Source organism: Brassica napus, chromosome C9 (assembly GCF_020379485.1).
Source record: "Brassica napus cultivar Da-Ae chromosome C9, Da-Ae, whole genome shotgun sequence".
NCBI lineage: Eukaryota > Viridiplantae > Streptophyta > Magnoliopsida > Brassicales > Brassicaceae > Brassica > Brassica napus.
The window spans coordinates 10,638,374-10,653,732 of NC_063452.1; the positions used below are offsets into that span (position 1 = coordinate 10,638,374).

At 33.7% G+C, this 15,359-nt stretch overlaps 3 protein-coding genes across 9 annotated transcripts; 2 read left to right on the top strand and 1 right to left on the bottom strand.

The window, feature by feature from the left end:
• The first annotated feature begins 1,707 nt into the window (after positions 1–1,707).
• Positions 1,708–3,282, top strand: LOC125593392. 7 transcript variants are annotated; one of them, XR_007329305.1, is made up of 5 exons: positions 1,708–2,063; positions 2,395–2,427; positions 2,546–2,626; positions 2,741–2,869; positions 2,968–3,282. XR_007329305.1 is itself a non-coding variant. In XM_048769951.1 (4 exons), exons 2-4 carry the CDS (start codon positions 2,550–2,552, stop codon positions 3,239–3,241), a joined length of 480 nt encoding a protein of 159 aa, XP_048625908.1. In that variant the 5' UTR covers positions 1,744–2,427; positions 2,546–2,549; the 3' UTR covers positions 3,242–3,282. The 7 variants fall into 7 exon arrangements, 5 of the variants coding, with proteins under 5 accessions (XP_048625908.1, XP_048625911.1, XP_048625910.1 ...); XR_007329306.1 differs by having other exon boundaries at positions 2,550–2,626; XM_048769951.1 differs by having other exon boundaries at positions 1,744–2,427.
• A 1,075-nt stretch (positions 3,283–4,357) lies between these two features.
• Positions 4,358–8,059, top strand: LOC125593391 (homeobox protein HD1). Its single transcript, XM_048769949.1, has 5 exons — positions 4,358–4,777; positions 5,657–5,777; positions 6,693–6,892; positions 7,028–7,159; positions 7,707–8,059. Exons 1-5 carry the CDS (start codon positions 4,487–4,489, stop codon positions 7,845–7,847), a joined length of 885 nt encoding a protein of 294 aa, XP_048625906.1. The 5' UTR covers positions 4,358–4,486; the 3' UTR covers positions 7,848–8,059.
• A 1,359-nt stretch (positions 8,060–9,418) lies between these two features.
• LOC125575581 (SPX domain-containing membrane protein At1g63010-like) lies at positions 9,419–14,090 on the bottom strand. Its single transcript, XM_048769948.1, has 13 exons — positions 13,893–14,090; positions 13,730–13,821; positions 13,430–13,520; positions 12,581–12,675; positions 12,356–12,476; positions 11,831–12,142; positions 11,641–11,745; positions 11,110–11,564; positions 10,727–11,034; positions 10,449–10,639; positions 10,176–10,366; positions 9,924–10,057; positions 9,419–9,857 (listed from the first exon to the last, which is right to left on the bottom strand). Exons 4-13 carry the CDS (start codon positions 12,631–12,633, stop codon positions 9,619–9,621), a joined length of 2,109 nt encoding a protein of 702 aa, XP_048625905.1. The 5' UTR covers positions 12,634–12,675; positions 13,430–13,520; positions 13,730–13,821; positions 13,893–14,090; the 3' UTR covers positions 9,419–9,618.
• Between the last annotated feature and the right edge of the window lie 1,269 nt (positions 14,091–15,359).

The following is a 15,359-nucleotide window of genomic DNA, read 5'->3' on the forward strand; positions in this document are numbered from 1 at the left end:
ACTTTTCGTTTGCCGTCCAGAAAAACAGAGTTTTCATTTGATCATTCTATAATTTCCATTAGTTTCTTTTTTTGGTCAAAATTTCCATTAGTTTCTTAATTTCAAACTAGACTCGGAAATTTAAAAAATGCTACTAGATTTTGATCCGCGCTTAGAAAGCGCGAGTTTGTTTTCGAAATTAAATAATTTTTCTAAATGAATTTCAATATAAAATAGTGTATAGGTCTAGGTACATTTACATGAAACCGTGAACTGGACCATATCAAACAGAAAAACACAAAACCAAAATTGAAATTAATTTCACAAATAACCCAACATATATGATATTTCTGAAGCCGAAAATTGAAACCAAACATAAAACCAAATGGGTACCTGAGTTTTAAAATACAAATTATATACCAATAAATAATTATTATATTTGATTTCTAAATAACCAAATATCTAAAACTACTATTTATAAACCAAATTACCCAAAATTGAATTACCCTAATATTTTTTTATTCAAAATATCAGATATTTTTATTCGATATTACCCAAAATTGAAATACCCAAAATATTAGATTTTTTTTTATTTTAAATTATCTAAATAATTTAATATTTTTATTCCAACAAATTGAATTTCCCGATATTTAAATTGAAAACCCAAAATTATCCAATATGTTTACCTATCATTATGAAATTAACCGAAAATCCAGAATTAAACTGAAACATAATTGGACATGGATAAAATCCACACACCCACCATTAACATTTGAATTGGTACTGGTTACCCCGGTAAAAACCCAGTAAAACATGATAACACTTTTTAAAAAAATTGATTAAAATTTTCATGTATTTTATAATAATACAAAAAAACTAAAAAAACTATTTAATTTGTCCCGGTAAAATCTAGAAAACGTTGATAACACTTTTTATAAAATTGATAAACTTCTCATGTATTTTATAATAATAAATAAAACTAAAATAACCTATTAGACTTGTCAATTTATATAAAATATACTAAAGCGTGATTTGCAAGTAGATATTTTTGTAATTAATGTGATAGCTTTAATTTAGGGGCTAGTTATTCAATGTTTTTAGGAATATTTAGTGGATCTATTAACAGTTTCAAAATGATTTAAGGAAATCTGCAATTCTTATTTTGTATTACAAAATGATTTTTCTGTTTTTATAATAATAAGTTTCAAAATCATATTTACAACTAAACCGGTTAAAATTTCAAAATTGTATGTACGTCACATTACATATATAATCCGGTTTAGTGGTGTTCTCCTCGATTACACAATTACAGTTATTTGGTAGTGATTTTTTAATGTTAATAATTGTAAAATGGATAGTGGAAATTTTGGCACTTGATTTTACACTCTAGGTTGACATTTTTATATGAACCAAATTATGCAGAGATTTGGTAATGTTGTCGAAAGATGAAACGTGTTTTATTGGTTTAATTGGTTTGAGAGCTACAAATACAATTATTGGATCAATAAACTTTAAAGGCCTTTTTATTCACTTTGGTTATATGACGGAAGAGCATTAAAATCTCAAACATCTAACTTCTCATGTATTTGATAAGATAATAGTTATTAGCATATTCTCCATATATTCTTTACCGAGATGTGTTTGTTTTTTATTTTAAAATTTTAATGCTGGTCATATTTTGTTATAATATACAAGGGAAGACCAAAATATAATAAAAATAAAGAGTCCAAACAATTTTTATAGGTAGATTTTTTGGAGCTCCTTTTTTTTTGATAGTATTGATAAGAGCACCTCCATCGGAGTCTTTTAGAAAGGGTACTAAAAAAAAAACCAAAAAAAAAATAAATGAAAAATGAGATAAAACCAAAGAACCGGCCCTAAACTAAGGGGTTTTAGAACCACTAAGCATCCCATACGTGTCCTCTGTGTATTGGTCTTCTCTCTCTCTGTCTCTCTCTTTCTCATCGGTTTTGCTCTCCTTCTCCAAATCCGTGTTCGAATTCTTCGAGTTTATGTGTTGATTTGAATCTTGTGAATCTCCTCGTTGGAATTGAAATCACCTCACCTCACTGAATCGCCGATCGGTAATCAATCCGTAAACCCTAATCATTGTTTGATTCTGGATTTTTTTTGTATCAGGGAGAAGACGGAGATTCATGGCTAATAATCATATTGTGCTCTACTTAGCATATGTTATCTTGCTTCTAGGGATTATCAGTTCATCCTTCAACATGCATGTATTTTCATTTTCATTTTAGCTCCTGGGATTTAATCATTTTCTAGCTGTTGAGTTTGATCAACCTTTGTTTTTAGCGTTTACTCTTTGAAGCTACATGTTAAAAAAGGATCAAACTTGGTCTTGAATTTTTGTCTAAATCTTATCATTGTTCCTGAATTTTTAACATGGTGTTGTAGCTGGTCTACCTTTAGACAAGAACGTAGTTAGAGGTATTAATATTTCAGATGATGTTCTGGTTTCCTCATTTTAAAAACTAAAATCAAAATGTGTTGTCTCTCAACTCTCTGCAAAATAAAGAAAAACGGAACCATGTTTAACATTGTGAAGCTAGATGTATCCGCAAGGAAGGATTTCTCATCATTTCGGGAGATGTGTGTTGGAGACCATCTTGCTGTTAAGGGACCAAAGGTACTCTTTTGTCGTCTAAAGTTTCTGATCTTCGATACCCCCAAGCTTCAAACTTTAAAATAATAATCACCAATTCCTGGCTAAAGCTTCTTGCTTTCTTGTCTCGTGTTGCAGTTTGAGTGGGCGTGGCAGCATCCGAGAGCGTGCAGTACGAGAAGTTGCTGCTGCTTTCAAGTCCTTCTCTGGACTTGCACGCAAGATCAAGCTTGCATACACAATGCTAACTCTTCCAGCTTGGAATAGGTAAAGAAAGATAAAGCTTCTTGTTGTTGTTTATGCTGTTGTATCCGTTATAATTACCGACATAACTTATATCTCTCTCTCTCTCTCTTGGTGACCAGCTTGAACCTGACAATCAACTATTTCTCATCAAAGTATGCGCACCACAGCGGTGTCTCTCCAAGTTTGCCTCCCCACATGAAAGTCCAAGTCTGTGCTAAAGAAAACAACGATTCTCAGCCCGAAGATGAAAAGAGTCTTGATAGTAATAAAGAAGAGGATGATGATAATACCCAAAGCCAGCCTACGAATCCAACTACAAGCTCATTGGATGACTTTCTAATTATAAATTTGTATTTCTATTTTTCATATGTTTTTATGTCATATTTGTTTTAATGTTATGAAATCCAATAATTTATAAGTTTTGTAATATTTAAGTTTAATAATTTAATTTCTAAAAAAAATATTTAAGAACCTCGTAAGAGTTTTTCTATTGGACCTTCACACAACTAATTACATTAATAAAAGTTTTAAACTTCATAAAATACATAATTAACTATTAAATTAATTTTAATGAACCCATTTTAAGGGTTCTAACTAATGGAGTTGGTCTAACATTTGGTTCCACGATATTCTCCTTGGCGTAAAGTTATGAAAAAGTACACGTTGGTAACGTGCTTTATACAACTATACATAATTACATACTTATGAACCTAAATTTGTATGTATAAAATGAAAGTACATCTCTTCTCTAACCAGAAAAAACACCACTTTTTCTTCTCTTGACTATAATATGAGAACTAACAGTGATTTGACAACTCGAACTTAAAAATTAGTTGAAAATTATGAGAATGATGAGATAAAGAAAATATCTTCCTACCTTTAACGACGGGACCGGTAGACACACCTAATTTTCTTACACCCACTGAACTAACAACACCAAATTAATAGTACTATTCAATGGAACAAATACAATTATTTACTCATCCAAAACGTATATGGTCACTTATGACTTATGTTATACAGCTTTATTGCACCATTTGTTAATCATGTAACCTCTAAAGCAGTAAAACTCAGATAGTATACCATTTGTTAATCATGTAACCTTTAAAGCAGTAAAACTCAGATAGTATAATTTTTTTCTACAACAAATGAACTGAATAACTTAGATATTAGTACAAAATGCTCAACTACATTTATATGATATCATCTATGTAAAATTTATATTTGTATTTCTAAACCGGTTAAAGTAATGTAAAGCTGTTGATGAAAAAAAAAAGATAAAAACTGAGGTAGACTTATCAGAATTAAGATCATTAATTAATATGTGGGGTGGGTCGGACCAGTCCTTCAATTGGATCAAAACTAAAAACATTGTTTTTTTTTTTCGCTACCAGAAACATAGTTTTAATTTCTTTCTCAAAAAAGTTTTAATCCATAAAATAAAAATAATTATAAATAAATAAATAATACATATTTATAACAAAATAGAGGGGAAAGAAACCAGGACAGCTTTATATATACGTACGTTGATTTCTTCCGTTCTCTCTCTCTCTCTCTCTCTCTCTCTCTATTTCATGAGCTAATCGTACAAACAAAATCAGGTCCAAGAATTAGGGCTTTCAGGACAAAACCGAGAATATGCAAGAAGCAGCGTTAGGTATGATCGGAGCCACAGTAGGCGGAGGAGGAGACGGAGACGCAGCCGTGGTGGCGGAGCAGAATAGACAAATGAAAGGTGAGATAGCGACACATCCCATGTACGATCAGCTATTGGCCGCACACGTGGCATGTCTGAGAGTGGCGACTCCCATCGATCAGCTTCCGATCATTGAAGCTCAGCTTTCTCACTCTCATCATCTTCTCCGATCTTATGCTTCGACAGCCGTTGGATTCTCACATCATGATCGTCAAGAGCTCGACAATTTCTTGGTACGTTAAATAGACTAATTGTTGTACAAATTAGTCCTTAGTTTGATTACTTGTTTTTTTTTTGTCACTGAGTTTGATTACTTGTTTTGTTCTTTGTTTTTGTTTATAAGATTGATTAATAATGGAGCAAGAATGAAAAGTTAAATTGTTTATCCTTCTTTGGAAAATATGTTTAATAAATTGCCTTTTTTCAAATGGTTTTTTGTGAAATTCAAGATATAATTGTTAATGATTGCTAGTGGACTAACTATGACTGAGATTATAAACCTATATCAATCTTGTGTGCATTATGTTTTTAAGGAAATCATGTGTATAAGATCCTTGTGAATTTAAGGTGAATTGTGTGAATGATGTTATGAAAGATGTAATTAAACTGTCATTTCCATGCAATTTTGTGTATCTTCACAAAACCTTGACATAGACTCCGTATTATATACACATAGATAGGCATAACGTGTAAATATACTGATTTATCTTTAGGTGGTCTCATGAATCATGATTATGTGCTAAATTAATTAGAGTTGGTCAATGTAAAATGTCATCTTTGTAATTACATTTAAATCATCTATTTAAATTTGATTATTCTTGTTGGTTGAAGCCGGTTGTTCGACTCCATACTAAAATTTGCAACTGCATTAAAGTTGAATTGATATCTCAACTACAGTTTTGGAAGTAATTTGAGATATTAAAAATCTGAATTTATATTTATTGAAATTGGGTAGAAATAGGCTACATAATGATTTAAGCGCTCAAAACACATCACACCAGATGAACGTACTTATATGCGTGTATGCATATATATGGAAATGTTTATTGAACGTAAATGAATTGAATGTTCATATTAATTAATGTATATATAATAACTAAAATTGGATACAGGCACAATATGTAATGGTGTTGTGTAGCTTCAAAGAACAGCTTCAACAACACGTGAGGGTTCATGCCGTCGAAGCTGTGATGGCTTGCCGTGAAATTGAGAACAACCTCCACTCTCTCACAGGTTTTTTTCTCCTACATTTGCTATTTCGTTATGTAAAATATCAAGATAAATAAATCAAATTTAATCTTTTTGGAATTTATTTATCATGGTATCTGAATATAAAGAATAATAATTTTAAATAATATATGTATATTGTAAATCTCTTAGATATATGACTTTATAAAAACCATATATATATATATATATCCATATAAAATAATTAATACTATATTATATAAAGCTATAAACCAGGCAGAGTGTTCCAAATACAATATAATAACTAAAAATTAAAATTAATTTTCTGTTGGACAATAGGTTATTCAATTTAGTACAAACCATTGAGTTAGGTAGTATCTAAAAGACTCTTGCTGATTATACCAGTCGGTAAACATAACACTTATATATAAATTTTTTTTTTGAGAAAGTATATATAATTAAATGTATGTAGTGGGAGATGATCATGAAGAATATATATAGCTTTCACAACTAAATATAAGATACGGTTATAAGTAATTTGTGCTTAGCCTTAAATGATTATTCTAAAGATGTAAATGTTCAAGAGACAATGCCTCCAAAGCCTTGGAGATAATATCAAAGGCGTTAGAATCATTCAACCTTTTCTTTAGAGGATAAAAATAAAGAGTACTTGTCTTGAAACGCAGTTTTTGGAACAGTACTTTGTCACATTTCCACGTAGTAGCCTATTGTGTGTGTTTATATTTACTTTTTTATCATGACAATTAAATATTTCAACAATCGCAACAATGAAAATAATAAAAATTTAAATGTAGCACACATTGATGATTTGATGTGGCATGTTTTAAGCAAAAGGGCTTTTGGGCTTAATCCCTCTAGTAGTTGGACTGTTGGAGTAAACATTTTTTTTTTAATCCTGTTGGAGTAAACATATCATGTAAACTTTCTCTATTCCCGTAGGAGCGACATTAGGAGAAGGGTCCGGTGCGACGATGTCCGAGGATGAGGACGATCTTCAGATGGATTTCTCATCTGATAATTCCGGCGTTGATTTTAGCGGCGGACACGATATGACGGGATTTGGTCCATTGCTTCCGACTGAATCTGAAAGATCTCTTATGGAAAGAGTTAGACAAGAACTGAAACTCGAACTCAAACAGGTAAAATATGTTAATGAGTCACCACAATAGTATGTTCAAATATCTACTTTATTGGATTTTTTGGAGTAAAATGTTATGTTTTATTGATTTTATTTACTATTTTCTTCTAATTAAATTTGTCTTTTCTTCGATAAGGGTTTTAAATCGAGAATTGAAGATGTAAGAGAAGAGATAATGAGGAAAAGAAGGGCTGGGAAATTGCCTGGAGACACAACAACTGTCTTGAAAAATTGGTGGCAACAACATTGCAAGTGGCCTTACCCTACTGTGAGTACTATACATCTTTTTATATATATTTTTTATATATATAAAAAAAAGTGTTTTCACTTATTTACCGAGAAAACAAGCATTCTAAATAGTATTTCCCACTGCTAATCAAACCCGAGTGGCGGAAGTTACAGCCGCAACCCTTTTACCGCTCCGCAACCCTTTTACCGCTGGGTCAACTCGAAGTTGGTACATCTTTTTATATTTGTACGAACCAACACCCATATCTGGGTCCAATTATTCGTTTGCGTTTGCATTTACGTTAATAATATTCTATTTATTATAACATGAAACAACAAATGCAAATGTAAACGCAACGAAGCAATCTGGCTCAGTTTGGACACTAAATAGTCAATGCATGCTTTTTATAGCCAACACACAATACATACTCTTTTACATACGAAATTTACTAATAGTATATAATTGGATCAACCATAGTGACCGTTAGGGTCGGTCATAACATTTTAAAAACTATTCAGATTGAGAACTATGATGTAATTGACAACAACAAATTATATAATGTAAAAGATCGATGTGATTTGAACAGGAAGACGACAAGGCAAAATTGGTGGAGGAGACAGGATTACAGTTGAAGCAAATCAACAATTGGTTCATTAATCAACGCAAGAGGAACTGGCACAATAACTCTCATTCCCTCACTTCCTTGAAGTCCAAGCGCAAACAGTAATCTCTTCTCACTAATTACTAGTATACAATTGCCACTACATTTACATATGCTACTTACATTGCGCAATATATGAATTTCTTGTATTTAGTAATAACGAGGTGTGATTAAATATCTTGTACTTAGCTTATTTTACATCCCAACACTAAATGGTTTGTGCTTTTAGCGACTTACTTGTTGTTATTGGATTGTGATTCAATATGTTTTACTTCTTACTGCGATTCACCACAACAACTTTCACTTTCTGTCACTTGCTTAAATCAAAGCGCAAACTCAATCTCTCTTTAGTCCTTACTAATTAGTATACATCTTCAAACTAATTACATTGCTTTATCATACATGATATATGCAGTTTATGTTATTTGGTAATAACGAGATGTGATCATTAATATCTTGTTCTCTCTTTCTTTGTTAACAAAAAAAAATATTGTATCATGTTCTTGCTTAGCTTATTTTACATTCGAACCACTAAATCGTTTGTGTTTTTACTTTTTAGTAATGTACTTCATGTTGTTACTAAATTAAAAACACTATAAATTAATAATGTTAAAACATTAAGAATTTATTAATTCATAAAATGATATATTTATGAGAGTTATTTCAAATTAGGATCTTTACCAAATGTTAGTTAATGAATTCTTAATTATTGCTTTAAAATGTTTATATTTTAAAGTAATCAATAGCATATCAAGTCGATTAAATAAAAACCAGAAACCTAGATACTTAATTTGCAATTTCATTTTATATTTATATCAAACATTATATAACACAATTCAGTAATTGAAAATATTTTATAAAATATACACTGTTATAAATAATATAAGAACAATTTTTTTTTTGAAAATTAAAAACAGAATACGATTTGACATAATTGTTTCCTAAAAATTTTAATGCAAAATTTATTACTTTTATTTTCTAGTTTATTTTTATATTGGTTAAAATATGATTAAATGTATAGGTAATGATGTTTTTATTTAAAAAATATACAAATTAAATCATTTCTTAATATGTGTGAAATTTTTTTTTGAACAAACCTTCATTAGAGAAACTTAAATAGAGTTAGGGAGTCTTAGCAGTGCAGCCTTAGCTAAGGCATCTGCATCCGCATTGTTTACTCTCGATACACAATCAAACGAAATACATAAGAAGGAGTTACAAAGTTGAGCAATATCGAACAGCACTCCTTGAGCTTCCATAATCTTCTCCTTGTTGTTGATGGCCATCATAAGGGACTTGGAATCTGACCGAACGGCCAGCTTACGCAAACCCAAAGACCTCGTTGCCTTCAAGCCAGCTTTAACCGCTAAAGCTTCTGCAACCAAGGCAGAACCGACATAGCTGCGGTTTGATGAAAAGTGATTGAGAATCCTATTAACGTTATCTTTAAAGATGCAACCAAATCCCCCGCCAAATCACTGAGTTTCCACATCTGTATTACGTGCGAGTGGTACCTGCGACCGTTTCTCCTGCGGTGTCTTCACTAACTCCTTTTGAGCCGTCTGCCATATACTTGTAAGAATTTAAAAGTATGAAGCAAAGGTTATGTGTCTTTACGTCACAAATGAGAGTCTTGATCATTGATCATTGCTCAATTATTTACTCAGAAACATAAACACTACAGAAGTATCAACTCTGTTTAGTCTCTAGTAGAGACTCTCAACCATCACATGGTAAGATGATCACAAATAAAATCAAACAAAGAGAGGATCATACACATACTGTTCCTTTTTATTCTATTTTGTAAAATTTGGTAGCAAAATCTCTTAAAAACATATCAATAGAGAGAGTTATAAGTACAACAAGTAGCAACAATGGAGCCAATGCAGATGACAAGTGATGGTAGAAGAGTTGCATTCAAGAGATGGTTTCTTCCCAAGTATCCTCCCAATGTTATGGTTGCATCTGCCACAACCCTAGCCAAGGTTCCAGCTTCCGTCGACAGCAACCCTCCGTTGTATGTTCCTTTTGATAGCCTCGATGACATTACCCGCGATAACAACGACAGATTCACACCTATTGAGAAAACAAAAGCAGTTAAAAACAGTTGCTTCTTAAAAAGACAGTTTTGCTTATACATACCTTCGAGTACTTCAGCAGCAACGAACATTACTAGACCAGAGATTACGTATTGCGGTACGGTGTAAGGAACAAACAAGTTAAAACTGAAGAGAATCCCGATAAAGACAATGATCTCAGATGTCAAAAGGATTTGCCTGCAAATAGAGACAGAGATCGCACAAAAACACCATCAAGCTCCATATGGATTCAGTGACCAAGAAGCATGAAAAAGCATCTATAGTTTCAGTTTGAGCTAAGGGTTCGAAGAAGTACCTGTCTTCAAACATGTTACTGATGTAACTTCCGACAAGAATGTTGATAGGTAGCACCGTGAGGCCAAGGCACGCCAGGAAGATGGCAACGGAGCTTGTTGTCCAACCAAAATAGTATGAAGTAACCACACTAGACTCGGACAGTAATATCTCCATGGCGTATTTGAGCATGAAGTAGATCAGCAGTTGAACCTGACACCACCAAAAACCACACAGCAGAGCTTTCAGTCAGATAAACTTCTATCAATAAAATCAGGAAGCTGATGATGATTACCTTAACAGATGGAGTAAGAAGTCGGTAAGCATCACCAAAAGAATTTGCAGGTCTGCGAGAATCTTCTGCCGATTCTTCACTTTCATCACAATCCTCTTCATCTTCGTCTTCCAGCTTGAGTCCTGACGTTATCAGCAATGGCTTTCGAAGACCTTCCTCCACGGCTCTACTATTTTCTTCTCTGTCTGTCACTGCATCATCCAAGAGAGTCTAATCAAAACTCGTTTCAGTCAGTAATGCAACAGTTCTACTATATAAAATCTACAAAAGTAGATTACTTGAAGTTGTTTCATTCGGGTTGCTTCCTTCTTGTTCCTCTGTATCACGCAGTGGCTCTTTGAATGAAATGCATAGCCATACCAAATAGAACAGCCAAGCCACAGCCATAACCCACCCAGGCAAAGTAGACTGGTTAAATGTCAGCTTATAGATCTTGAATTTGATTTGGAGTAAACCGGCGAGCGCAGGACCACAAGCCATTCCAAGAGCACTAGCACTCACAAAACCTGCTGATGCCTGCATTCGGATTCTTAAAGGCACACAATCACTGATGTATCTCCGGTTCACAGCTCTTGCTGATCCAAGCCTGCATATTCAAAAGGGTTATAACAAAGGTTTCCTCGTTTAAACGTTTCACAAGAGTTTAAGCTTTTGGACTTACCCACAACAGAGACGGCCAAGTAAGAGAAGAAAAATGGAATTGGCATCATAAGCCAACGCATACATTAAGTTCCCTATAAAGAGAGCAATGCTACTAAACACAAGAGGCTTGAAGTAAGATTTGTTGGACCAAGCGCTGAAATAAACCGATGAGAAGACTTGAGCCACGGCCATAGATCCAATGACAACACCGCAAACCGTCGCTGCAGCTCCAAGGCTCATGGAATAGTCATCTGCTGTAGGAACAATGATGTATGTGTTCACCATGTACAAGAATGTGTTTCCTAAGTTCAGGAGTAACGAGTTAAAATGGTAAGTCCGTTCATCGATGGTGTCCTCTGAAGGAGTCTGCAGATCGTCTTGCATGATAAGAGCATGCTGGGCCAAGAAGTTGAGGAAACTCGTTGAGTTCGTTAGCTTGTCCACTGCAGTCTTAATTGCCTCAACCACTGGATCCTGCGGAGATTAAGGACATAAGAAGAATTGACCAAGAGCAGAGGATGTTGTTGTGATATTGCTGAAATGTATTTACCTGAAGAGGAAGAACTGGTTGGTCGTAAATTGAATAAAAACTTCCTTCGTGTTCTTGAAGCTCATGAAGATTGCGAGATATTGCCCCAACAACAGCTCCTACACCCTGTAAATTCCAAACACAGAGCACTCAAGAGCCTATCGATGAAAGTTGAAACCAGTGAAAGAGCGGTAAGAAAAAAAATACTTACAACATGCTTAAACACTTGCTGAAGCTGTGAGTAAGGATGGTCAGCTCGGGTTTTCACGTAGTAGTCGGCGAATCTATAGCCAAACCGTTTGTCAAATTTCTTGAGTATCTTGCGCAGGCCAATGGCGTTCAGCTCAACGAACACCAGAAGCTGTAGAAGATCTCTTCCAACATCTCTGTATGATTCTCGTAGCTCAACAATTTTTGATATGTCAGGCTGCTCGAGAACAGCATCATGCGTTTCCCTCAGTGTGGCTAGTCGCCCTGCAAGCAACCCTTGTTGTTCTAACATGAACAGGACTGTTTTCTCAATCTGCAAGATGAGGAATCGGTTTCAGTATCTAAAGGAGTTCCATCTAATCGTCAAAATGGTAAAAGTTCCATCTAATAAACAGAAAGTCATAAACAATGATAAACACAGGACTTTGGTTACTTGTATGAAGCCTCATTTAACTTATAGAGATGCAAGCAAGGTAACGATTGAAACAATATCACATTGACAGTCTATGTATTAACAATAACATACTTGAGTATCGAGCATCCTGGAGAAATCTTTCAGAACATGGCGAGGATGTTGAGATCCGCCTTGTATTTGTTCAGCATATTGCTTCACTTTCTTCTTCATCATTTTGTAATTGATGTAATAGCTACACAGGAATCATCAAAACGTCATTAGCAACCATAATCAGACGATCAGATCATACACTAAAGGTTTAATACATGGTTATAGATGTCATTAGCAGATGCATACCCTCTCCATTCTTCGATCTGTTTCCGCTGCAGATACTTCCCAAAAGCCACCATCTTCTTATCTCAGAAAGCAGAGAACCAACTTTTGATAAGAGCCTGAGAAGAATGTGGAGATTAGAACACACCCCTGATACCACTTATATAAAGATTTTGCATTTTTGTCAACTTGAGGAAGCAAACAAAGAATTGGTGTGTGGCACACCGAAAATGAATTTTATACAGATACATGTTATCCAAGTCAATAGCATTCCAGAACAGTTTTTTAAAAACAATCCTAAAGTAGAGAGGAGAGAGAAGAAGAGATCTAAGAAATTTTTGACACATTCAAAGCTCTCCAAGGCCACTGAGATTTCAATCAACCAAGCCACAAGTAGCTCTACTCACTGGAGCTAACAGAGAGATAGATACACAGCAGATGTAAGGTATTGTCGCAAAACAGGTTTAAGGAAAGGAAAGAAAGAGTAAAGAAGGTAGCATCTAAAAGGGGAGCAAAACCTCAAATGGGTTGTGGATTGCTGCCCATTATTTAGTGCTCAAGCACACTGCAAGAAATTTTCTAAATAACAATATTTCAAATATACATATAAGAAAGTCAGCTAGTGAATGGCTGGCTCAGATGATACGATCAGGTAGAAACCACTGAAGACAATAATCAAATCAAAAAAGTCTGCAGAAACAATCAAAACTCAGATTATTCATACTTTTTTTTTCACAGCTTATATATATACTACTGCTTAAAGACTCTTTGCATTTCAATTCAGAAAGATGTTTTTGCTCTCTAACAAACAAGCCGAAGCAGAGATCTTGATTTATAAAAAAAAAAAATAAGCTCACAATGTTTTTTTCTTACCTGTATCTATCTTCCTTCTCTCAGGTTTCCTCCTCCTTCAATACAAAAAGCTGATGTCTTCCTTGAGATTTTCTTATAACAGATCAAATCTCTGGCAAAAAGATTAAAAATAGTGGGCAAAAGGGGATCAGAACACACGAGCTTAGCATGAAGGAAGGAAGGCCTACTACACATAACAATATATAAATAGATGCTAGTGCAGTGAGTCAATGATAAAAAAAATATAAACCAGCCAATATGATAAACGCCAAAAGGTTCTAACAACTTTTTTTCCTAAGAGGGAGAGGAGTCACATCGAACCTTAGATTCTCTCTCTCTTTTTGTTATCTAAAGCAATTAAACGACAAGAAGGAACCAACATATATAGATGACCATCAACGGAGGAATTAAGCCTGAAAGAAAACAACGAATCTCGATCAAAAGCTCGTTCCTTTACGCGTTGAATCGACGGAAAAGATCTTACGAAAGGATGGGTTTTTCTTGAAAGCTTTCGATTCTTGTAAAGAGACCCAGAAAGGCGGAGGGATCGGTGACGGTGAGGAATCAAATCGAGAGAGAGAGAGAGAGAGTTTCGGAGTAAACAATGTGATGATTAATTTGCATTTAAGTGTGAGACCCAATCATTGAAGACAAAAGGAGAGAAATCAAATCATGTGTGCCGAAAGTACTAAAGAGAACACGTTTCTGTGAAAGTGGGCTTTTTCGTTATTATGTACAACTTCCAGGGTGGGTTTTGTTGACTAGCAGTTGAAATGTTTGGGGTCAAATTGAAATAATGAGTTTTAGACGGCTATCTAATGAAATAACTATTAATGTACCGTTGTTTTGATATTCTTTGCGTCGTTACTCGTTACAAATATTCGCAATTGGTTTATATATTTTGATTGATTTAAAAATCTATATAGTATTTATAAATCCAAGTAAAACATGTAAATCCAGAAGTTTTCTCTCGGATTTGAGTCTTTATATTTTTAACTAAAAAATACAAACAAATTCATTCAAATCCATTATAAAATCAAATATATTAGTAAATTCGTACGATTGAATAACACTTGATTTGATACAGAATTTATGAATCATTAAACCAATAACACATGATTTTAATACAGATTTGAAAATCATAAAACCAATAACACTAGATTTAGTTCGGATTTTCAAATTCATTAAAATACAACAACCAATAACCCTTACTAAATGAAAAGCCAACCACTCGTACGTGTAGATGCGTCCGTTAACAATTTGTCTTTTCATTTTATGTAGTACTAGTATATATTGTAATGACCAATCCATGGAGGAGTCATGTGTGTCCGTATTCAATTTGTATTCGTTAACTGTTTTTATAAACTGAGGGAAGTTAAAAGAAAGCAACACAATTATAGTTGAAGGATTTAGCATACTACAACATTTTCTAATGTAAAAAAATACATTTTCTAATGTTAAACTGCCAGGTGGAAATTAAGTGTTCTATAAAGAATTAGTGCATAGACACTCACGAAAAATTGGCCTAATGATAGAGAAGTGCCTAATACAAAAAAAAAAAAAAAAAAAAAAAAATGTCTAGCCGGCACTTTACCACTCAAATTCAATTCTCGATCAAAATGACTATTTATAATATTTAGGTTTCTGACTAAAAAGCAAAACAACATTTTTCGTAGGAAAAAAATTAGTGCATAGGCGTCTAAATATTATTTGCACCATTTTTTGGTTTTAAAATTGTTCTGTTTATATTTGGATTTACCGTTTGTACGGATGTATAGACACTCTTATAGACATTGGCTACATTGATTTTTAGAACACAAATATTTTGTGATAAACTGTAACGCCCCGGCCGTACACGGCTAATGGGCCACCCACGTCCGCTCTCTCGGCACGTGGGCTCCATCCCATCCGACGGTCGGTCCGTTAATTTCTGAAGGCTCGAAATTATTGT

Excerpts from the sequence above, each read along its gene's own strand:
- LOC125593392 (XM_048769951.1), top strand. The coding sequence starts at position 2,550 with ATGTATCCGCAAGGAAGGATTTCTCATCATTTCGGGAGATGTGTGTTG. Across the intron at positions 2,627-2,740 it reads TTGCTGTTAAGGGACCAAAG|TTTGAGTGGGCGTGGCAGCA; the intron begins GTACTCTTTTGT and ends CTCGTGTTGCAG. Across the intron at positions 2,870-2,967 it reads ACTCTTCCAGCTTGGAATAG|CTTGAACCTGACAATCAACT; the intron begins GTAAAGAAAGAT and ends CTTGGTGACCAG.
- LOC125593391 (XM_048769949.1), top strand. The coding sequence starts at position 4,487 with ATGCAAGAAGCAGCGTTAGGTATGATCGGAGCCACAGTAGGCGGAGGA. Across the intron at positions 4,778-5,656 it reads AAGAGCTCGACAATTTCTTG|GCACAATATGTAATGGTGTT; the intron begins GTACGTTAAATA and ends AATTGGATACAG. Across the intron at positions 6,893-7,027 it reads TGAAACTCGAACTCAAACAG|GGTTTTAAATCGAGAATTGA; the intron begins GTAAAATATGTT and ends TTCTTCGATAAG.
- LOC125575581 (XM_048769948.1), bottom strand. The coding sequence starts at position 12,633 with ATGGTGGCTTTTGGGAAGTATCTGCAGCGGAAACAGATCGAAGAATGG. Across the intron at positions 11,746-11,830 it reads AGCAAGTGTTTAAGCATGTT|GGTGTAGGAGCTGTTGTTGG; the intron begins GTAAGTATTTTT and ends TGGAATTTACAG. Across the intron at positions 11,565-11,640 it reads AACCAGTTCTTCCTCTTCAG|GATCCAGTGGTTGAGGCAAT; the intron begins GTAAATACATTT and ends TAATCTCCGCAG.